General features: G+C 35.9%; 1 protein-coding gene across 2 annotated transcripts; it reads right to left on the bottom strand.

Moving 5' to 3' along the window:
* Positions 1-1317: 1317 nt before the first annotated feature.
* LOC113074430 (GTPase IMAP family member 4-like) lies at positions 1318-16082 on the bottom strand. Of its 2 annotated transcripts, none has more exons than XM_026247278.1 (5): positions 16003-16082; positions 15092-15265; positions 14657-14692; positions 2260-2835; positions 1318-2195 (listed from the first exon to the last, which is right to left on the bottom strand). In XM_026247278.1, exons 2-5 carry the CDS (start codon positions 15162-15164, stop codon positions 1432-1434), a joined length of 1449 nt encoding a protein of 482 aa, XP_026103063.1. In that variant the 5' UTR covers positions 15165-15265; positions 16003-16082; the 3' UTR covers positions 1318-1431. The 2 variants fall into 2 exon arrangements, with proteins under 2 accessions (XP_026103063.1, XP_026103064.1); XM_026247279.1 differs by having other exon boundaries at positions 1322-2195; positions 2266-2835.
* Between the last annotated feature and the right edge of the window lie 8980 nt (positions 16083-25062).

Below are 25062 nucleotides of genomic sequence, written 5' to 3'. Positions count from 1 at the left end.
ACCGTCCCCTCCGCTCAGTGAGGGAGCTTACGGAGACCAATGCCGATCGCCACCGGTCGAAGCCTCCCGTATACGTCATGGGTCAAAATGTCTGGTTTTCTACTAACAACATTCCGCTCCGTTCCATTTCTAATAAATTAGCTCTCAAATTTATTGGCCAGTTTCCTTTCACCAAAATCATTAGTCCGGTGACAGTCCGCCTCAAACGACTTATTCGGTTAATCGGATTCTGGACTCGAGACGGAGGGGACGAGGATTCCAGTACTTGGTGGACTGTGAAGGTTACGGTCCAGAGGAGAGGAGTTGGGTCCCTGCTAGGGATCACTCAATAAGGGATATCTCCCTTATTGATGATTACAATCAGCAGGTAGGTCCGTCTGGGAACTCCAGGAGGCGTTCCTAGAGGGGAGGGTACTGTCACGGTTGGTAAACCGTGATCTCGGGTTTTGCACTATGTGGGTAGAGTATGTGTGTTTTGCGTCAGCACTGATTGTTTCATGTGGGCATCTCTGCTAATTGTTCATCAGCACCAGCTGCCACTCATTACCTTTCCATATATATTGCCCTGTCTAGCGTATTGTCTTTGCCAGAGCATTGATACTCATTCCGTGTCTCATGTTCTGCCTTCCTTGTGTTTGTTTCTCATCGTTGGATTGTCCTGTCTTCCCGGAGCCCTGTCCACTCCACCTCATCACTGGATTACACCACTTACCTTCACGGCTCTTCCCCCACAGTTCCTGTGTAACACTCTCCTGCTGCCAACTCACCATCGCACCCCAGATCATCTGTGAGCTCTGCCTCTTCCTGGACTTTGCATTTTCCGTCAAGACTACCAGTATCACCTGTCTTCGTGTTCATTGTTTATTTTCTATTATAAAAAATGCATTAATTCACACTTGCTTCCTCCCACTCATTTGACGAATTTTTACAATTTGATAGTCAGACATGTATGTTAATGAATTCCAAGAGAACACTTTGTTGGCACAGCACTTTTCCAGCTGAGATGCTGTTGCTACGATTTTGAATATTTACGGCAATAACATATTACTATTATCTCATTTTGAAGAATGTTACTGAACATAAAAACATTTTTTTTAAGAAGTACTTTTGTTTTTTAAGTTTCTGCATCTTCCTTCATCTTCATTGGATATCAAATGTGACAATTTCTTGATGACTGCTATCTGTTTTATTTCGTCATAGTGTTAATTTATGTTGTATGTTTGGTGTCTTCTGTAATTATTTTTTCTTGTACAACACCTTGGTCAACTTTGGTTGTTGGAAAAAAAAATTGTGTATTGTATTGTTTTAAAATTATTGTTTTGAATATATAATAACTAATAATCTACTTTTTCGTAAAATGTAGGACTTTTGATTTTCACATCTGATGTTTTTAACAATTAGAATTAAGCTGTAAAACTCAAATCTCAGTTCTCAATTCTCAATCTCAATTCTCCCTTTTCCAGCTCTTAAGTTTAAATACCAAACTTTGTATTGTTGTCGTGTTTTGCCTCCATAGGTGAACCTCTTTGTTGTATTCCTCACTTTGGATGTCTTCCAAATTAATAAATGTCTTAATGTAAAATATAAATAGATTTTCTGGTCATTACCTTTTGACAGTAAACGTGTCTCTAGTGAATGCATTTTCTTTTCCATCTCTTCAAACCGCAGTAGTTTTTTCATCTGTGCCTCCAAAAATGTCTCGGTGGAAAAAACCTTGCCTCTATTTTTTTCCAGCATCTGCTTTATGTTCTCCATCAATGTAGACACTTGTGTTTTGGGACCAAAGAAATAATGTCGTCCTCCAAAACTCTCAATAACAGACCGTGTTTCTTCATTGAGTTCTGCAGTCTGATGCTCTGAATTCTGCATTATGAGGACCATGATGTGTTTGTTGATTCTTGAGCTGAAGATCCTCTGGAGCTCCTCCATTTCTGCTTTGTCTTCATTATTGATTGGAGCATCAGGAATAATGAGGAGGAAAACATGAACTCCAGGATGACAGAGAGACACACAGCGAAGAATCTGACGCATCACTTCCTCCTCTGAGAGCTGAATCAGAGCTGGAAGCTGCAGCAGACTGATCTTATGTCCATGAAGCTTCACATCTGTCTGCTGCTGGATCAGCTCTGATATGGAGGACTTTAATGTCACGTCACTCCCACACACAACCAGATTCAGCTTTATACTCTCTGAAACTGATAGAAGAAAAATAAATTTACAGAGCATTCATTTATCACTAGAAGCATCAGATATTGTCACACTTACTTTTTTCTGTGGCCTGTTGCTCTATATTAAAATACTGTGAAGCTTCAGCACAATCCAGGTGCTGTCCGTCATTCACTTTCACAATTTCCTCAAACATCTGCAGAAGATCACAAGGAGAACTGCTTCTATGAAGACTGAAGTGTCTGTTTGCACATTTCTGAATGATTTTCTGTAGGATGTCATTGGTTTCAGTGGGCTCTTGTGTTGTGAGCACCATGGTGTGTTGATAAATGCGCTCGGAGAAAGAGTCCAGCACCTTCTCCACACACTCTTGATCTTCTGTTGAACACTGCTCATGACTGAGGAGCAGAACGATTACATGGGATCCTGGATCAGACAGATTCACACACTCTCTCACTGTCTGTGTCATCTGATACCATAAGATGTTTGTCTGGAGCAGCCGAGGACTGTTGATGATGATCACATGTCTGTCCTTCAATCTTCCTCCGACTCTCTCCACAACATCTGGAGGAGCTTCACTGTCAAATGCTGCTCGTCCTAAAATGAAGTTTCCCACTCCACTGTTTTCTGACACACTCTTCCCAAGAAGAACAATCCTCAGATCACTCACTGAAACACAAACACACATGCAGTATGTTCTCTGTAATGACATTTGAACATTCTTCACAAAAGAACCTCATGCTAGTTGCAGAAATATTTTAACTTCTATGAGTTCCAAAATAAAGTCAGTTTCTTTACAAACATAATTTGAGTTGTCATGTTTAGCATTTAAAACATATTAAGAATATTAAGAACTGATTATAGAATTTTGTTTTTATATTTAATAGTTACACAGATCCATCAATTTTGTGTTTATTTGCTTTGTCTGTTTTGTCTATATTAACACTGGAGAAAATGTTATGGGCCTCAGCACGAATAAAAATGGATGAAAGGAACATTCTTGACACCAAAGTGAGCAGAGCAGAATTGGGAACAAAGCGCTGTCATTTTGAATAGAGGGAGAAGCGGATTTTTTAAAAAGTGGGAGCGTAATGTTTTTCACTTGCTCCAAGAACCCTCCAGCAGCGCTCCATCACAAGTACAATTCATGCCAACGGCCTGTAATATAACTGCATATTTAGCAAAAATTCACATGTTAAACATATTAAGCTAGCTTGATACAGATGGATCACTCAAATCAGAAAGAATGTGAAGGCTATTATGACAGCAATGCATGAGTTGGAGGTTATAGTTGTCAAGGAATTTGTTTGTTCCTTCTAGATACTGAATGTTTTGATATTAAACAAGTACTACAACACTTATTCACAGGCAATCACTCTCTCAATAATGCATTCAAACAAATGTTTTACAGTGCTACTTCATCTGTATCTGATTTTAAATGAGCAGAAATATGTAAGAAATTCAACGATCTGTAGGTAAAATAATGGATGAAAATTTAGGCCAACTGTTATTTTCAGCAGTGTGTCTGGGAACCGGAACTGTTTTTGAAATAACATTGGATTTAAAGTGTCTAGATGTCTTCCACATCTTAAAATGTGTCCAAAGGCAGCATTTTCCATTTCAGATGCAACAGTCAGGTCAGCTTTGATTCTGCTCTAGTATCAGACATGCTTTTTCTGTCTAGTCATATTAGGAACATGCTTGTTCTTAAGTTATAGTTGTATTGTCGGGAACATGCTTGTCCCAAACCTATCTGAATGTTATTGGAACATGCTTGTTCTAAAAGCTGTAGTTGAATTGGAAACATGCTTGTTATTAAGCTATCTAGTCGTATTGGGAACACGATTGTTCTTAAGTTATAGTTGTATTGTTGGGAACATGCTTGTTCCAGAGCAATCAGGTCATTATTCAAAACATGTTTGTACTTAAAGCTGTAGTTGAATCGGGAACATATTTTTCTTAAGACTGTCTCGTTGTTATTGAGAACGTATTGCTTAAGTTTTTAAGGTATTGGCAACATGGCGAGTGTGATTTCACCAAGTACATGTTCCTGGATCAACATCCTTGTTAATCATGGAACAACATTCCAATCAACCAATCAGAACTGAGATATAACTTTTCAGAAAATATCTGTTTTAGGCTTACAATCAGGGTTAGGTGCTTCTACACCTTTATTTATCAGCTATCATTTCCCACTGATTTTAGGAATAAATTATGGGTAGGGTTAGGTTTAGGGATAGGGATTGAGTTAAGTTTTGATTTTTGGACAATAATGTTGTTAAGATGTGGATCCAGGAACATGTCTTCCTTGGCAAAATCACGGCGAACTTGGCAACATACTTATTAGGTAATCTGTAAAAGGCTAAATGCTTTTTGCTACAGGTTATGTGGGTTTTGACAACATATTTTTTTGGTCATTGGATAAGGGCAACATGCTTGTTGCTTAAGGCTTTAAGATTTTGATATCAGTTTGTGTTGGGGGATATCAGCATATTAATTTGTTTTGGGGGGTTATTGCTGCTCCCCTTGCTCTTCTCCATGCTAGGCTGCATGGATGTGCATAGAGTTCTTGCTCATAATGGAACCATGCCACCAATCCAAACTGTATGCTATTTGTCAGTCATCTTTGATGATAGTGCTCCTGACAGAAATCAAGCGTAGTGTTAGTTCTGGTAGGTCATATTAGTCAACATTACATCAGCTGACTCTCAGCTGATCCCCATCTACCTATAGAAATAAGACACCTATCTAAGCATTCATATATAAGGTCCCCCAGTATCATCATCAGCTAATTACCTTACTCCATCCCCAGCTCCTCCTCTTGTCAGTCAGGAGTCAGACTTCTGATTCTCCTTTGAATCAGACTAATTCTAAAATGCGTACAACTTGTTACATTTTGGACTCATTAAACCAACTTAATCATTGTAACCTGAAGGGGAGTTTAACGGGCTGTTGTTATGTGGTTCTCCTTTTACTGTTGGAGAAACAGAGTCTCTGCCCAGATTGGCTGCCAATCCAGAGACTTTTTGCAAGATGGCCGCCATTCCTGAGTCTCATCCCATATTGGCCGCCATTCCAGAGCCTGCCCATGTCAAGCCTGATCATGTCTCAGCAGAACTTCCAGAGTCTCGTCACTTTCCGTTTGGACTCAGATCTTCGAGGTCACTTCTTCAATTCCTCCAGCTGGCATCCAGGGTAAAGGATCCCACGCTTCTGTCAGTAAGATCAGCTGGTATTCCTAAACCAGCACCTATCTCTTTGAGTCCAGCTGATCCTGAACTAGTTCCCCATTCTGAAGTGCTTTCTATTAAGCAAGCATTTTAATAGAAGCTGAGTGGACCAAAGTGTGGAAGAAAAAGATCCACAACCAACCGAGAGAACTACAGCCTTATGAAGAATATCAAGAAAACTGGATTCAAGAATTTTAGAGAATTCACAAGGAATGCACTGAGGCTGGGGTCAAGGCATCAAAAGCCACCACAAGCAGAAGTCTCAAAGAATTTGGCTACAGTTGTTGTATTCCTCTTGTTAAGCCACACCTGTACCACAGACAACATCAGAAAGTGTGAAAGTTATGCCATTTGCCAAGTACATGTGCTGGACATATAATTAGAATATCATCGAAAAGTTGATTTCACTAATTCCATTAAAAAGTGAAACTTGTATCTTATATTCATTCATTACACACAAACTGGTATAATTCAAATGTTTATTTATTTTAATTTGGATGATTATAACTGACAACTAAGGAATCTCATGATCTTCATTATTCTTAAAATTAGAATATAACTTAAGACTAGGCCTGTCACAATAACAAATTTTGCTGGACAATAAATTGTGCAAGAAATTATCGCAATAAATGATAATATTGTCGCTCTAAGACCAGTTTCAACTAATATAATGATAATGGCATAATAACGCAGGTACACCTTTTCAAAAATCAATAAACTTTTATTTTATTTTATGGCAGATATAGAGCAAGAAATACCAACATGTTAACTTTGGGTGGCTAAATTTAAAATTTTGTATGTTATATTATGTTTATATGCCAGTTAGGTATGCTCATATTGACCATTTAACCGTTAACCGAAAGGAAACATTTTGACCCATGAAGGGGCCATTCACATATCATGTATTTTTTTGTGCTCAAGTTCATTAATTCAAATGAGGTATGTGCGCTCATAATGGAAGTGACGCGCTCGCAACATGCTCGTTTTTTCCAGGTGCGTCTGCAATGAATTGAGTTAAAAACAATAGCTTTTCATAATGATGCAAGCGTCTGTCAAGACAGCAGTCTTCCCCATGAATGTGTAGCCTATAAAACTAGACTGAGAGACCATTTAAAGGCTTTGCAGGTGTTTTGAGTTAATTAGCTGATTAGAGTGTGGAAACAGGCAGGGGCGGACTGGCCATCTGTGTGATCAGGAGAATCACAGAACGGCCGGTATTCCAGGACGGCCATCGGGCTGGCCCACCACCCGCCACACGTGCAGTCATCACCTGTTTTTTTTCACCCCGCTAATCTGTTTTACACTCCAGTACTGTAGGTGGCAGCAATACACCTTTAATCCGGAGCAGAGGGTGGCGGTAATGCACCAAAAGCTGGTTGCCAACCGCCGTTAAAAACAAAAAAGAAGAAGAAGAATACACGTTGGATGCATGGACAGTAAAAGAAATGGACACAGCAACCCCATTGGAACTCAATTGAGACAAGTGAAGCCCATTTTTAGCATTTTTTAGCATTTCCGTTTCTGACGCGCAGACTCAAACGAAGCTTGACGACATCAGCAACCTGTCTGACAGATGTAAATCTTCTAAGTGGCTGTGCGTGCAAACTGCCATCGTTAATCTTGCAGAGACGGCGAGCTTGAGCGGGGAGTTCTTTGGCGTGAGTGAGCAGGAGTAAGTATTCTGATTAATTATTTTGTATAGTATTTTAAAATGTAACGCCACTACGCCATATTAAGTTAATTGCCTGCGAGCTTCTCCTCTTGTCTGTACGGTAATGCGACAGAGAGACGAGTGGTTATGACGCAATCGTTAGCCTATTTTTTACAAAAACTGTTTACACGGGGCAATAATGTAACATAGAAGGTAATGGAGCCCTTTATACATTGCCGTGTATCTTTAGAAATAAATAATGGACAAACGGAGTCTTTAAACGCCTCAGATGTAAAGTTATTCGCTGTCAAAGTGACGCCAAAATGAATGGGAGTCAATGGGAATGCTAACGCAAGTGAAGTTCTGCTAAAAGATGGCAGCCCCCACCCGACTTCAACTTCCAGTCGAGTTCCTTGCCCCCTGGTTGGATGCCAGTTGCACTGTCCGTGGCCACCAAGAAGAATAAGAAGTGGAAGAGTAGGAAGAAATGAACAGCAAAGACGTTAACGTTAGATAGAAGAAGCATAGAAACAAACAAACAATATGCATAATGCGGCCGCGGGTAAAAAAGCGAAAGAAAAGGGTGGGACTGAGAAGGTGAGAGAGAGGAAAAAAAAGCGGAATTTAGATACCGAAGCCGCTAAATTTCCCAAACTAACTGAAATATATAGCAATATTTTCCAGCTGCAGCACCTCGCAGTTAAATATTAGCAGCAGTGAAGTGAGCCAGATAGCTATGAAGCAACATGCCACCTGTGATGATGATGAGGGACAGAAAGATGAGCTGGTTCCACAGGCAGATCCAGATCCAAGTAAGGAACATGAGAGGAGAAAGAGAGTTACTTGCTAGGGATGATGTTAGGAACTGATATTCAAGTTGCTACATTTTTAATGATTACAATAGTTAAAACAGCTAAACTTCAACATTTTAGCTGTAAAATGTCACATGCAGTAGCTAATATTAAGAAATATGTTGTGCTTTTATTTTTAAAAATATTGGTAACATTACAGTTAATGCTTACAAACTTTGAAGATTTTGAATACAGAAGTTACATTTGTAATGGTGTATTTTCATTTAGATAATAGTATTTTTATGTGCAGTAAGATTAATTACTACATAAATTAAAATTATTAAGAAATAAATTCATTTTAAGACAGAATGGAATAGATTGTATAATATGCTGATTCAATCAGGGTATCTTCCGTCCATTCCAAATCCGTTTTCAACTAAAAAACAGAAAACGAAAGACTCAAGATTCAAGTGAGAGAACATGAATTCAATAATGAGAAATGGAAAAATGGCTTGTTTATTCGTTATTCCATCTAAGGTTAAAGGGACACTAAGTAGGAATTACTCCCATCTAGTGGTGAAATTGTATTTTGCATTCAAACTAATTTTGCTCTCCAGCGTCTCGCTTTTTCAAATGCGCGTTGCATCTAGGGTAGGCGATATGTACCAAAAAGCTTTGACAGGATGTCTTCTAATAGCACTTCGTCGAGTTTTCCTTCAGGTGAAGTGCAACATGACAACTAACAAACGAATGTTACAGTATGAATTACTGACTGTGGAAAACATTAAATATTGTAATTAGTAGTTATGTCTAATTTATTTGTTATATTTTCTGAATTATATGCATTGTTAGATATAAAAAAAATATTATAATATAGACTGTAACACTGACTTACCTGTCGAGAAGAAAACTGGCCACTTCAGCGTCTCTTTTGAAATCTTTATCAAGCATTAGCTCTTTCCACCTAGAAAAAGCTTCCCCGACATTAACTCTTGTTTTCTGTAATCTACGGTCACGTTTCCTTTTACGTTCTATTTTTACTGTTTTGGCGACTATGTTTTCTTCTCCTGTGGCGCGGCATATGAATGGTCCATAATAAGAATGCAATCCAGACTTGCCGGTGCAGTTTCAAGCGCCTCTCACTGCTCTGCACCTGCGTTTCTGGCTCTGACCGAAAACGCGTTGTGGAAACGCGTTGGCTTAGTACTTTTTGTCCCTCTCTGCTATTATAGTTTTGCAAGATGGCGGAACTACATGGAAGCCTCCGTCGACCTACCCGTCCCATGTATATAAAGATAATAAATTCTTCATTTACAAGGATTAGTTTAAACATTGGCATAGGTATTTGTACACCATTGAGGGCATATTTATGAATAAAAATATTGATTTTAGATAATAAAATACCTAAAAAGTTACTTATTGTCCCTTTAACAAACTGAAAATTAGTTTTTGACTTGATTTCTCATTTTGTCGTTTGGGGTTTAAAAAACGGTTTATGGCTTCAATATTTCATTCGCACTTGTGGGCGGAGCTGAAACGCTACTTTCATCTGATTGGTCGACTCGCTCCGCCTTCAATTCGATCTTAAGACAGGAGACAGGATTTCTGTTTACGTAAATTTAAATGACAGATAAATACATTAATTTCATGTGTACCACCATGAATATGCCATATCTGTGTAACAAAGGTTCTTCAATGATAGATGGGGTGGAAGGGGGTATACCTTAGCTACATGATAGCTGTGGCAATATAAAACAACATTAACTACTGCAGCTGGTGCCAAATAAAAATGATTAAGTTTTGGAAAACTGCAAGTCAAATGTACTTGCACAAATGACTTGCTGTTACACAATACCCCCTATGCGTTGTTGGGGACGTTTTCGTCCACTAGGGGGTAAATTTGAGTCTTATTTTGGCCACAACTTTCTCTGTGTTTCAGCTAATGGAATGATTTTTGGTGACAAATCTTATTTTGACACTTATTTTGGGAAAATGCTTGAAATTTTTCCAAAACTCAACAGTATACTGTGGGTAAATTCACTACCCTTTTGTTATGTTTGGGATGAAAACACCCACTAAATTAAAATGCTGTAAAAATGTCTCCGATAAAGTTTTTTTTTTTTTTTGGCATAAATCTATTAATCACCCTCAGTCCTGATCAAAACTACCAAATGTTAAAAAAAAATCCAAGATTTTAACTCTTTAATTACTCACAGATTTGGGAAGAAAAAACACACACACATTTTTATATTTTCAATATAAAAAGTAATTGTGGACTGGATATTTTTTTACTTTTTATGACAGTCTTGGACAGGTCAAAGATTAGTAACAAGATTGGCTTTGATGTATTGTTAGTTTTTGTGCAGCATTAAATTTTATTTTTTTCTCCCTCATTTATTGTTGGTGGCTGTTTTTGCCCCATTGACTTCCATTATAACGACATTTTTTGATTGGAAAGCCATGACACCATAAAATCATGCACTCTTGATTGTTGGTGGTTTTCGCTGTTGGGAAGAGGTAACATTTGTTATTTTTACAGTTGATCACTAGGTGGGACCATTAACCCTTTAGATAGGCCTGTGCAAAAAAAGGCTTAGTTTCTGGCCTGTATATAGAGTTATATGGAGTTTAAAAGCAAATTATAGTGTGTGTGTGTTTGTGTTGGAGAGAGAGAGAGAGAGAGAGTGAGAGAGAGAGAGAGAGAGAGAGTGAGAGAGACCTTTGTGCACTTAACTTGATGTATCTGAAAAAATCTAAATATGCACCTCATGCTCTCAGAACTACATGGACTAAACAATAAAAAAAAGAAGTGTGTTTATGCACCTGCTGCCTTTTGATGGTGAAAAGTACGGATGGCCTATGTGTGAAATGCTTGTCTTTTCTTGATGGTGAAGCCAGTTTAAAACCTTTAAATCTTATTTAAAAAAACTACTTTGAACATAATTGATTATGGACCAAAATGCAATACCAACTTCAAATAATCAGCAACTCGCTGGAGGGGTCAAGCTGCATAATCATTTCTAAAACTTTGGTTCAAGTCAAGCCCTTTCCCGTATTGCTTGCTGCTCTTCTCACCATCAAATGACCAGCAGGATGGCATGCACGTGTTTAAATCCATGTACTTTGTTTTTTTTAGTCTATACTTATCACCACCATTAAAAGGCAGCAGGTGCATAAATACTCCATGTAGTTCTGAGAGCTGAGGTGTACATTTAGATTTTCTCAAATACATCAAGGTAAGTGCGCAAAAGTCTATCTCTCTCTCTCTCTCTCTCTCTCTCTCTCTCTCTATCTCTTAAACACATACACACAATATAATTTGATGTTATACTCCATATAACTCCATATACAAGTCAGAAACTAAGTTTTTTTTGCACAGGCCTATCTAAAGGGTTGATGGTCCCCACCTAGTGATCAACTGTAAAAAAATAACAAATGTTACCTCTTCCCAACAGGGAAAACCACAAACAATCAAGAATGCATGATTATGTATCATGGCTTTGCAATCAAAACATGTCATTATAATGGAAGTCGGTGAAAAAAAACAGCCACCAACAATAAATTAGGGAGAAAAAAAATTATCTAATGCTTATAGCAGTTTAATTGAGTGGATGTTTTCATCCCGAACATAACGAAAGGGTAGTGAATTTGAACAATAAACAAGGGATACATAAAATTTTTTATTTGGCACCAGCCGCAATTTATGTTGACAGCTAGCAGGAGTGTGGTGGGGTGCGAGGTCTGTTTTGACCAATGGATGGAGACCTCAAGGCAATGGCCTAAATGCTGATCTGAAGATTTTGTCTTTATAGATTACAGTTTACATTGTACTTACTGAAGTACACCTCTGCATGCAGACACCCAACTGTACAAATTAATTTACAGATTTAAAACCCAGTCCTGAACCGGGAGAACCATGTTCTGCAGAGTTCAGTTCCAACACACTTGCTTGGACATTGCTACTGATCCTGAAGACCTTGTTTAGCTTAGGTGTGTTTATTTGGGGTATCTAAACTTTGCAGGACACTGGCCATCCAGGAGGAGGAGTGAGAGTCCTGACATTAGCACTTTACATTCAGTGCATGTGATTTATCAACACCGAGTACATCTTAAAATGTACAGCTCATGAAAAATAAAAGTTCCAGATGGACAAACATTAAATGCATAAACCAGTGTGAATAAAAAATAAATCTTAAAATAAATTTGGAGGTACGTTGAAAAAGCCAGAATGGGAAGTTTTAAGTACAGCTTGAAGTGTGAAGTTTATTCTTGTACACAGATATGGGATATTCATGGTAGTACACATGAAATTCATGTATTTATTTGCCATTTTACGTAAATAGAAATCCTGTCTCCCCCTCTAGTGGACATTAAGTGTAAGACCTTCATTGCTCAGATTATGAAAGTCACTAGGATTTTTTGAGAAGGAAATTTGGTGAAACATTAAAATTTTAGTCATTGTCAATTACTCTCATAATAAATGATAATAATGTTCAAATATATGTTGGCTTTCTCAAGGCCAACAAAGAAGACTAAAAGAAAAACATCATTCAATTTATTATGTAATAAAACAAATATTACTAATTTATTTCATAAATTTAATTATATTAATTTTCCCAATTAATTATTAATGTCACACACACACCTACCTAGTGCCTTTTGACTTAAAATATGAGAGTGGTAAATGTTACAGACATATTATCATGGAACTGTTCAGTCTATTATTGATTTTTATTTCCACTTCACTTTTATCCAAGGAGACAAAACTATTTGTACTGTATTTACAGTGGGACAATATTCATACAATACTATAACCTAGAAATAATTTAAAGGGGTGACTTGCAAGTCACAGCAGCACGAATTATGTGCGCAGTAACATCTGACTCAAATATTATGTTAATTAACAGTGAGCGGTGGTTTCAGACACTACTCTTATAAGACTCTTATTTTGAAAGAATGTAAGACCGAGTTAAAGGCGGAGCGATTCGACCAATCAGATGAAAGGAGCGTTTCAGCTCCGCCCACAAGTGCGAATGAAATATTGAAGCTATAAACTGTTTTTTAAACCCCAAACGACAAAATGAGAAATCAAGTCAAAAACTAATTTTCTGTTTGTTAACCTAGATGGAATAACGAATAAACAAGCCATTTTTCCATTTCTCCTTATTGAATTCATGTTCTCTCACTTGAATCCTCTTGAGTCTTTTGTTTTCTGTTTTTTTAAATGAAAACGGATTTGGAATGGACGGAAGATACCCTGATTCTGTTATAACAGCATATTATATAAACTATTCCATGCCATCTTGGAATAAAACCTGTTTAAAAAAATAAATCCATTCCATCTTTGTTTATTCAGGTTGAGCTTAAACCAGAGAAAGACACTCACTACAGCTGAACATCTAGTCAACATCTGTGCTATTGCTATAATTTGGATGGTATGGTATCATGAGCCACAATTAAAGTCTTGTGACACTCATGCCAGGCGTTATTGTTGTAGTTTACGGGCGCCCGATTGCTTTGGGCCTTGCCTAGTCAAAGTCCAGGGCCGTTTTTTAGTCCCAGTCCGTCCCTGAATGCAACCCACATAAAACCGTGCCCACCACAGAGCGCCATTCACATAGTTTTCCATTAAATTACATGATAGTTCTCCCAGATTATTGTAAATGTACATAATGACTTTACCCTAGGCTATAATATGTATTGTGCATTTTCAGCAAAATATTTGTCTTTCTGTGGCTCTAATAAAGTATGATTTGTTTATCGAGCTATAATACCCTATATATTGTGATTTCTCTTTCCATTTGCTCTGTTTTTTTAAACAGCGAACTGCAAACAAAAGCAATTGTTCATTCTTGAAGTGAACTTTTGCCCATTTGGTGATCCAATAAACTGTTTTAGACTGCCACTTAAAGTCAATGCGATGCGTCAGGTGTGAGTAGTACCTTAGATAATCATCAAGTGTTCTAAAATAGAAGCAAATAAAATGTGAGAGTATACATACAATATCCACATGTATGTCATTTCAGTTCTATGGTCTTTTCGTAGATAATTAAAGATTAAGCTGTCTTTAAGTATGAATGTTGATATAAAATGGAAACACTTTACAATAAAGAGTCCATTTGTAACATCAAGATTAATGAAAGCTGTATAAGTATTGTTCCTTGTTAGAGTGTTAATTTCAATTTAAAATTTCAACATTTACTATTATTAGCCTAACACATTTTTCATATTTTTTCTACACTTCTTCTGTAAACATTAGGTAATAATCTATGAACTAATGTTAATGATCAATTTAATAATTACTAATAATAACATTGCTATTCATTTACAAATTATGCTTAGGTAGGTTTATATATGTTGATATATAAACTATTTATATATAATTATTTTAAGATAACTATTTATGTTTTCGTTCAGGATCCATTTAAAAAAACTATTGTTTGATGAATTGGTATCGGCCAGTGTAGAGCAACTTAGCTATCCGTATCAGTAAAATCCAATATCTGTCGACCTCTAGCCAACAACACTTCACCCCTATTTTGGTACACAACCATGAAAATGACACACAATCATATTCCAACAAAACCCAAAAGAAAATATGCAAAATCAATGTTACTCACGCAACAACAAGAAACAACACAACCCTGGCTTCTGATTCAAGCCTTTCCTGCTCCTGCTCCTCCTGCTGCCTTTGGATTTTAGATACTGTACTACATGTTATGCTTTTATTTATTATGTATGCAGATGGAATACTGTTTTAATGGAAAACTTTCATCAAAACATGAAATTGCTGTTGCCGTGTCATTTAATTCACTTACTGTTGGGGCGATCATAATTTGGACTTCTTCTGCCTGCTGTAAAACAGAAGACATAATGTTATAGTGCTGATGAAAATAATTATGCACTACATGAATTGAAATATTAAGATTAAAGATTAGCAAATATTTTCAACAACCTCTTCCCTAAAAATATGGAAGAAAAAATGATTGCAATTTCGCTTTATGCCAACTAAAAAATACATTTACTTTATAAATATACTTCACTGCACTACTCTCACACTAACATTTAATAAATTGTGTGATCACAATACTAATTTACATCTACATGTTTATATATTTACACAACCTTTAATAAAAAACAAAAACAAAAAAAAAATATTTGATTTTTTACATGTAGTGATTCAGTGTTTGGCTCAAGTATCAAATACATTTTAGGCTACTATGTTGAAGGTAAACACGATTATTAAGACTTACACAGGCAAGGGGTCTGTGAGAAACTGGTAACATCACATTTTTGTTTGTTTTTCTCTTTGAAACCAGGATCCATGGTTCTGAAGTCTTCTCTGTCCCCAAATGAGTCAGTCTCATGTCTTTGTTTATTTATTATTTAAATTTCCATTCGGCATCTTCTGTTATTTTTCACTAAATCTGAAAACAATAAATCATTATGCAGTAAGCATCATCCGCATTATTTTTTTAATATATATATATATATATATATATATATATATATATATACACACTGGTGTATGTATATATATATATATATATATACCGGTCTATGTATGTGTGTGTGTGTGTATATATATATATATATATATATATATATATATATATATATATATATATATATATATATATATATATATATATATATATATATATATAGCATTTTATTTACAGTTGAGAGTTGTATGTTGCCTTGTGTTACAAAAATATGCTTTGAACGTTTATGGCTTAAGCATGTAAATGGAATTCTTCAAAAGTCTTCCTAGAAATAGCTTATTTGTTTCTCATCAGCACACACTGATCAAACATTCAGCTTGTTTTCACTGTAAGTCACTTTGGATAAAAGCATCTGCTGAATTCATATGATAGTATATGTATACGGCTGAACTTTAATCTCTATGCTTACAACATTTTGTTGTACATGTTAAAGTTGTACTAAGAAAATTAGCCAAACTAAAAAACAGTTCACATCAGCAAAGATAACCCCGTGTCAACAGTGAGTAGTTTCGGTTCAGCGACAAGATGAAACTGAAACCCGTTGATGTTACGGTTGTACTGATGTTACTCATGTTAATTATTACATTCTTAAAATCGTTATTTAATGTTCTCATTTATATTTCATATATACAGACTACTGTTATAAGGAAATGTGATACCTGTACGTGGAAGTTTCGTCGTGCTTAAATGTTTATTTCCTTATTACAACAAAAAAGCAGGAAGACATATGTGGGTGGAGTCAATGGCATAACTTTGGGTCTATGGGGGTTAAACTCACGGCATATATATATATATATATATATATATATATATATATATATATATATATATATATTTATTTATTTAATTATTTATTTATTTATTGAATCATTTTCTTGATAGAAATAGAGAAAATGAAAGTGCAATAACATTATCACTTTGCATGAAATAAGACTCTAATAAGAAAATACAAGTGTGGACTAACGTTAACGTTAGTTGTGCTTTTTGATTCATTTTGTGATTTTGCAAACTCCATGCAAAAAAACAAAAACAATAATAATAATAATAATAATAATAATAATAATAATCTCAAATTGAGCCGGAGGTGGTAAATTCCTAATAATGTACGTTTTAGGTATTTTAATGAGATAGATAACTTTAACTTACCAAAAATACTTTGCGCAGACAGCTCAACTAACGCGACCGTTATTTAATTAATTAATTAAGTGAAGTGACATTCAGCCAAGTATGGTGACCCATACTCAGAATTTGTGCTCTGCATTTAACCCATCCGAAATGCACACACACAGAGCAGTGAACACACACACACTGTGAACACACACCCGGAGCAGTGGGCAGCCATTTATGCTGCGGCGCCCGGGGAGCAGTTGGGGGTTCAGTGCCTTGCCCAAGGACACCTAAGTCGTGGTATTCATGCACTACCCCCCACCTACAATTCCTGCCGGCCCGAGACTAGAACCTACAACCCTTCGATTGGGAGTCCAACCCTCTAACCATTAGGCCACGACTTCCCGGTGTGGCCTAATGGCCTAAGGTGTTTGAAAAACAAAACACACCCTCTTGCACATATTTGACAATCGGACTATCAGATATATCCTGCTAAAGCTAACGAATTTGTGTGAAATTTTGAATGAAAAGGGAAATAAAAGCAGATCATCAGTCATTCAGTGCCATTGTGGCTTGCGTTGTGACAAGCAATGAATGACGGGGAGGGCGACAAGATGGCGCCGACGACGCACGCATAATCATTTTCTCTGTAAAGGCTTTGGCCATTACTCCTTCAAAATGCGTAAATAGACGGATTATCTAGTTTGTTTAAGTGCTTATCAGTAGTAATGCTTAAATTCTTTAAGTGAAATACAACTTAAAAACTTTAAAAGAAAAAACACATTTGAATCAGTAGAACCGACATTGCTAACGATAAAAAGCTTAAAATGAGTGGCGTAAATACAAAGCAAAAAAGAGATCCTCAGAAACTTTTGGACCACTCATAACCTGCGGTATCTAACAAGATGAGAGGTTCTTCAAAAGAACTTGACTTTGGTGGATCCTGTAAACCTCTCCCCGAAACGCCGTCAAATAGCCCAGCTTCAAAGAAATCTAAAGGTTATCTCTCGTTACTTGAGCTACAAGAGAACATCATCACTGTCCTCAACAAGAGAGCTGACTCCCTTGAAGAAATGATTAAAACTAATTCTAACACCATTGAAGAGTTGAAATCATCCCTCCTTTTTGTCAACGCTGAAATTGTGGATTTGCAGAAATCTAAAATCGAACTAACAGCCAAAATTACTGAGCAAGCAAGAGCTGTATCTCAGTTGGAAAACAGAATAATTGATGCAGAGCGCTACAAACGGAGGTGGTGTTTACGATTATACGGAGTTCCAGAGGCAGAAAATGAAAACGTAAAGGTCAAGGTGACGGAGATATGCAAGGGAGTGGCACCTGAACTCAAGACAAAGATGAGTGAAGCGGTGGATGTAGCTCATAGATTGGGCAGGCCGGTGTCGGGTCGAGCGAGGGCTGTTATCATCCTTTTTGCGCTGCGCTGGGTGAGAGACTCCATCTGGAAGAGTGCAAAAAACAGCGACTATCTTAAAGAACGCAAACTACGTTTAGGAGAAGACCTGACAAAGGAAGAAAAAGCGTCCCGTGCATTGCTTTGGCCTTACATACAAAAAGCACGCAACGAGGGAAAAAAGGCTTATTTCGTCGGAGCCAAAGCATACGTTGACGGCAGAGAAGTCGTTCCAGAAAAAACGGATACTGAGTCCTGTTCACTTAAAGCAAACTTAAGGATGACTGTTGTGAAGATAAGCACTTTTATTTGCGATTTAGTTTACAATTGCTATATGGCTGTTTGCCTCTACTTTCGGATTTAGAGGGAGAAAAGCAGAGCTTTTTTTTTTCTAAAAGTACTTTTTTATTATTATTTGATTGAATTCGCCTTTTTTATGGTGTTCAAGTTAGGTTCTATTAATGCCAGAGGTCTGAGGAACTTGGTTAAAAGAAAAGCTTTTTTTCTTTTTTGCAAAGAACTCAAAAGTGATTTAATTTTCATTCAAGAAACTCATTCGTGCCCTGAGGATTTTAATTTTTGGAAAAACCAATGGGGAGGTGAGATGTGGTTGGCTCACGGTTCCAGTCACTCGGGTGGAGTGGCAATTTTGGCACATACTTTCCATGGAAAATGTGTGTGGAGTAAAGCAGACTCTAAAGGTCATTGGTTAATATTACTGATTGATATGAATGACTGTAAATTCATTATTGTTAATGTTTATGGGTATTGTTCAAAAGATGCAAACACTTTGTTATTAGGTGAAATTGAAAACTATGTAAATTCTACCATGAGAAGCAACCCTAATGCAAAATTAATTATAGGTGGTGACTTTAATTTGGTCATGAATGGTTCCATAGATAGATTTCCCCCTAGAGCGAACAGTGAGTCTAGTGACCTCTTACGTTTAAGTTATAGTCTTGATTTAATTGATATTTGGAGGGTAAAAAACCCTTTAACTAAGCAATTTACTTGGAGCAACAAAAATTTCTCACTACAATCCCGCATTGACCTTTGGTTGGTTTCTTCAGACTTAGAGCAGTTTATATTGGATTCATCTATATTGCCTGCTGCTCTGACAGACCATAAAGTTATTACACTTAAAATTTCATTATCGGGACGTAAGGACAATAGAATTAGTGGAGGATACTGGAAACTCAATAGCTCGTTACTAAATTATGATGACTTGAAATCCATCATAGAAAGACTTATTCATAAACATTGGAACTCTGCAATTAATAGTGGTATGTTTGGTAAACAATGGGAACTTTTAAAATTTGAAATAGGATGTGCTGTTAGGTCTTATGGTAAAAGATTAGCTATCAAAAGGAAGGCAGATTTACTTGAAATTTCAGCTGCAATTAATAATTTAATAGAGAAAGGCACTTTCACTTTAGAAGATCAGGTCTCTTTAAATAAACTCCAAAATAAACTTGACAAAATATATGAAGAAAAAGCCAAGGGAGCTTTTATTAGGTCAAGAAAACAGTGGTTAGAAATGGGAGAAAAAAATAGTAAATACTTCTTTAATCTTGAAAAAAGAAGAGTGGAGGTCAATACGATTAGGAAAATGAAAATTGATGGTGTTGTTTGTGAGGATAAAAATATAATTTCATCGCATATTACAGATTTTTTTAGTAATTTATACAAAAGTGACTCGAGTGTCGTTGACCCTTTTTCTATTTTAAATTCTGTTACTTTAGAGAGATCTGTTAGTAATGACTTTAATTCCATATGTTCTAAAAAAAATATCATTGGAAGAAGTTAAAGAAGCCATTAATAACTTAAAAAACAATAAATCACCGGGGAGTGATGGGTTGACTTCAGAATTATATAAAACTTTTTGTGACCATTTATCTAAATTTTTACTCGCTGTTTATGAAGAATCATTTGTCAATATATGCCTTCCACCGTCAATGAGAGAGGGTGTTATTAGTTTAATACCAAAATCTCATAAAGATACTCTTTTGATTAATAATTGGCGACCAATCACATTATTAAATAATGACTATAAAATTTTAGCTTCTATTTTGACAAAACGTCTTAAATATGGCCTGGATGACTTAATTGATGAGTGCCAATCTGGATTTATAAAGGGCCGTCACATATCAAATAATATAAGGTTAGTTCTTGATTTGATTGATTATCGTGACTTAGTTTCAGATCCATCTCTAATTATGTTTTTAGATTTCCAAAAAGCCTTCGATACTGTTAGCCACAACTTCATTTTTAGTGTGTTACATTACTTTGATTTTAATAATTATTTTATTAATGCAGTAAAAACTTTATATGTAAGAGGAAATAGTTGTGTTAAACTTATATCTGGAACAACACCAAAATTTTCGATCTACAGAGGAATAGGACAGGGTTGCCCCATCTCCCCCTTTCTCTTTCTGTTAGTTACTCAAATTTTATATTTAATGGTAAACCAAAACAATGTGTTTAAAGGTATTAGAATCAATGATAAAGAAATAAAAATCTCCCAATATGCAGACGATACCACGCTTTTCTTAAAAGATCAGTCAGAGGTTCCTAAAGCAATGGAGATCATTAAAGATTTTTCTCAAGTGTCTGGCCTATTTCTTAATATTTCAAAATGTGAGATATTGTCATTACAAAATATAGATAAAACAGCAATTTGTGGAATTCAGCTTAAAGATGTAATTAATTATTTGGGTGTAAAAATATATTTAAATTCAGACATAGTCCTATCAGAACTTAATGTCAATCCTATTAAAGACATGATTAGAAAGAAGTTTAATTCTTGGTTAGCAAGAGATTTGTCTCTCACTGGTCGAGTCTTATTGTCAAAAGCTGAGGGTCTATCAAGAGTTTCCTATCTCTTCTCTGTAATGGATTGACCTAAGTCATCATGTGTCTTTTTGGATAAATTATTAATAATTCATATAATTCATATTAATAAAGATAATTCATTAAAAGAATATAACACTGTATTTAATACCATTCCTAGTGGTATAAAAACTCTATTGAAAGGAGAGCAGAGCTTTAATCCTGTTTCTATTTATACCCCTAACAATTCTATCTCAGTAGAAGGGATTTTGATTGTTGAGGACAAATTCAATAACCGCTTTGTTCGAAATCATATCAACAGAAAATCTATTCCAGCATCTTCTTTTAAAAGGATAGCATTGTACAATGTTAACTGGAGTGCCGCTTGGTCTCTTCCACACAAATATTTATTAACAAACAAAATAAAAGAAGTCACATTTAAAATATTACATAGATGCTACCCTTGTAATAGTGTACTTAATAAGTATATGCAAAATATTGAAAAAAATTGTACTTTCTGTAATTTAGAAGAGACCATTGTACATCTTTTTTGTGAATGTGTTTGTGTTAAATCATTTTGGAATGAGTTATGTACCTATCTCTCAGATAAAACAAATGCTAGAATTTCTATCAATACTTTTGATATTATTTTCTTTTATTACAATTCTAATTTTTGTATTCAATATATTGTTAATCTTTTTATTGTACTTGGAAAAATTTTTATTCATAAGTGTAAATTTTTGGGTAAGAACCCAGTACTGTAAATTTTTCTGGTTGACTATAATTCTTACGTTTTATCTTTGATGGGCATAAAAAACAAAAAGTCATTCAAAAGTCAAAAAATGCTTTCGATGTTTAACCTTGTATAATTTTCCCCCTCTGGTTTATGTTATTTATATGTTCTTTGAATTATTTATTCTTTTTTTCTCGTATTTGTCATCTATTGTTTTGAGGTTGTTGTGTTTGAAGGCATGTTATTAAGTGTTTTGGCATTAATAAAAAAAAAAAAGAGAAAAAAAAAGCAATGAATGACGCGTCTCCATGGGAACCATAAACTGATACAACCATAGACATCTATCAATAACGGTCGTCTTGAAAAACTTTTAAACTTACGTGTGAAAAGGTTAAGTAAGGCGTACATTTAAATGCGTCTTTGTTTTGTTTTGAGTGTATGGTCAATGAATAAAGGAATAAAAAAGACGGGCAAAAAAACCTGTTTGTCGAGCCCCACTTGTCATGTCTGTATCCCCACCAGTTTGAGAAACGCTGAGCTAACTTAACAGCTAACTTAGCAACAGTGGACCTCCGTTTGGTCAGGAATTTTTTTTTTTCGTCTGGTGTCGACCAACAATGAAACATAGTCATCTGGCTGCCTTTTAGCGTCCTTTTCATCTTTCCGTCAGCTTTCTCCAACCATTCATCTCAGCGACTGCGAAAAATAGTGAAAACTTGGTAACGTTAGAGAAAGCGGGTTGGGTAATACCAAGTAGTCGGTGCGGGGGGTACATTACAGATTATTTAAAATATGATACTATTTTTCTTGCTGGCAAATAAAATTAATAAAGAAAACGAACAAAAGTATGCATTCAGAATATTTCATATTTAATCTGAATGATGATATTGGTGGGGAGGGGGGTTATATTAGATGGGTCTGATTTTTAAGGGGGTCATGACCCCCGTAACCCCCGTGCAAATGCAAAAACGCGCATGGTTCAGTGCATTAACTAATATAAAAAGATTTTAATAAAATATTATTAAATGTGGAAATTAACATCAACAAAGATGAACAATTGCTGTATACACTCACCTTAAGGATTAGGAACACCACTAATTCTGTGTTTGGCCCCACTTATGCCTTCAGAACTGCCTTAATTCTACGAGGCATTGATTCAACAAAGTGCTGAAGAAATTCTTTAGAAATGTTGGCCCATATTGATAGGATAGCATCTTGCAGTTGATGGAGATTTGTGGGATGCACATCCAGGACACGAAGCTCCCGTTCCACCACATCCCAAATATGCTCTATTGGGTTGAGATCTGGTGACTGTGGGGGGCATTATAGTACAGTGAACTCATTGTCATGCTCAAGAAACCAATTTGAAATGATTCAAGCTTTGTGAAATGATGCATTATCCTGCTGGAAGTAGCCATCGGAGGATGGGTACATGGTGGGCATAAAGGGATGGACATGGTCAGAAGCAATACTCAGGTAGGCCGTGGCATTTAAACGATGCCCAATTGGCACTAAGGGGCCTAAAGTGTGCCATGAAAACATCCCCCACAACATTACACCACCAGCACCACCCTGCACAGTGGTAACAAGGCAAGATGGATCCATGTTCTCATTCTGTCTATGCCAAATTCTGACTCTACAATCTGAATGTCTCAACAGAAATCAAGACTCATCAGACCAGGCAACATTTTTCCAGTCTTCAACTGTCCAATTTTGGTGAGCTTGTGCAAATTGTAGCCTCTTTTTCCTATTTGTAGTGGAGATGAGTGGTACCCGGTGGGGTCTTCTGCTGTTGTAGCCCATCCGCCTCAAGGTTGTGTGTGTCGTGGCTTCACAAATGCTTTGCTGCATACCTCGGTTGTAACGAGTGGTTATTTCAGTCAAAGTTGCTCTTCTATCAGCTTGAATCAGTCGGCCCATTCTCCTCTGACCTCTAGCATCAACAAGGCATTTTCACCCACAGGACTGCCACATACTGGATGTTTTTCCCTTTTCCAAATCTAAGTAACTGAGCAGACTGTGAAATACTCAGACCGGCCCGTCTGGCACCAACAACCATGCCATGCTCAAAATTGCTTAAATCATCTTTCTTTCCCATTCTGACATTCAGTTTGGAGTTCAGGAGATTGTATTGACCAGGACCACACTCCTAAATGCATTGAAGCAACTGCCATGTGATTGGTTGATTAGATAATTGCATTAATGAGAAATTGAACAGGTGTTCCTAATGATCCTTTAGGTGAGTGTAAGTCTAGTTCATTATTAGTTAATCTTAATTAATGTAGTTAAGTAATAAACCTTATTTTAAAGTGTTAGCATTTTGTTTATTACGGTTAAGGTGTACAGTCAGACACATAAGCATTATTTTAATAAGAGATAAGAGATATATATTTAATAAGAAAAATATAGTGTCTATGTGAAGCAAATAAACGACATAACTAATTTAAATGATTGCATTATTCAATAGGCTACTGTAGAATTAACAAAATACTATATAAAATAGATTAACTTAATCTTAAAATGTGTGTTTTACATGAATTTAGAAATGTTTGAAGATCGGTTATGTGGTTTCACTGTTTGGATGGTGTTACTGTCTGCAAACAATGACAAATATTTTATCCAAAATCTGTGATCACGCCACCTTATACAATTACTAAAGTTCATTAGCAATTAATATTTTTATGAAAACATGTTTTAAGTTGTGATTTACCACCACTGGCACGTCATCGGACCTGTGGTCATCATGGCCCTGAGGGGTGTCCCCCCAGGCGTCCCTTATTTTTCTGTATTGAAGGTGGCAACCCTAGATCGTGGAGACATTTTTATCGTCCATGATCAAAAATCTTCATATCGCACACCCCTAGTTTGTAGTTTATTTATATAAAAGGTAGGCTATATTTGTGTATAAAGTTAGGGATCAAAGTGTATTCCCGGTCCCGCCCACTCCCGCTGACATTTTTTTCCAGTCCGGTCCCATTCCTGTGATTAATAGTGATTTTATTATATGTACATATAATATAGGAAAACGGCCAATTTTATATGTCACATATATTAAAAACCTATATCAAAACCTATATTGAAACACATTTGTTTATATACGTTTTTTCCATGTGGGTACAGTTATATGAAATATAAAAATAAAACCCTTATGTCTGAATAAGTTGAAAAAAAAGAGGTTAAACATAAGAGGTTAAAAATTTTTGTTTAGGCATTATATCAAAAAAGCCCAAACGCTTTTGAATCTTATTTGTTTGTTTGTTGTTGTTGTTGATGATGCATTTTTCTGTCACAAATGTATACATTTCTCTCTCAATAGTGAGACTTAGACATATCCAACAATAATGTATTTTGTCAAGATTATAAAACATTTAAATGTAAAATACTGTAATACAAAAAGGTTTTCACAGGATTAATTTTGAGATTTTAAAAGTAAATAGACATTGTTCTTAAGGGGAATTTCCTAATGACTACAGACAGTTTGTAAAATAAAGAAATAAAAAATAAAATGTCTCTAGAAAATTAGATTTATCAGCATATAAGGCCTGTTGAGGCATATGTGCCTTTTGTTAGAATGGACATGAAATGCTTTTAAAATACTGTATATCATTTATCCTAATTGTTTCTGTGACAATATATCTC

The sequence above is a fragment of the Carassius auratus genome, unplaced genomic scaffold (genome assembly GCF_003368295.1).
Source record: "Carassius auratus strain Wakin unplaced genomic scaffold, ASM336829v1 scaf_tig00014592, whole genome shotgun sequence".
Classification (NCBI taxonomy): domain Eukaryota; kingdom Metazoa; phylum Chordata; class Actinopteri; order Cypriniformes; family Cyprinidae; genus Carassius; species Carassius auratus.
Note: the sequence above shows the minus strand (reverse complement) of the source record. Positions and strands in the feature narration are given on the sequence as shown.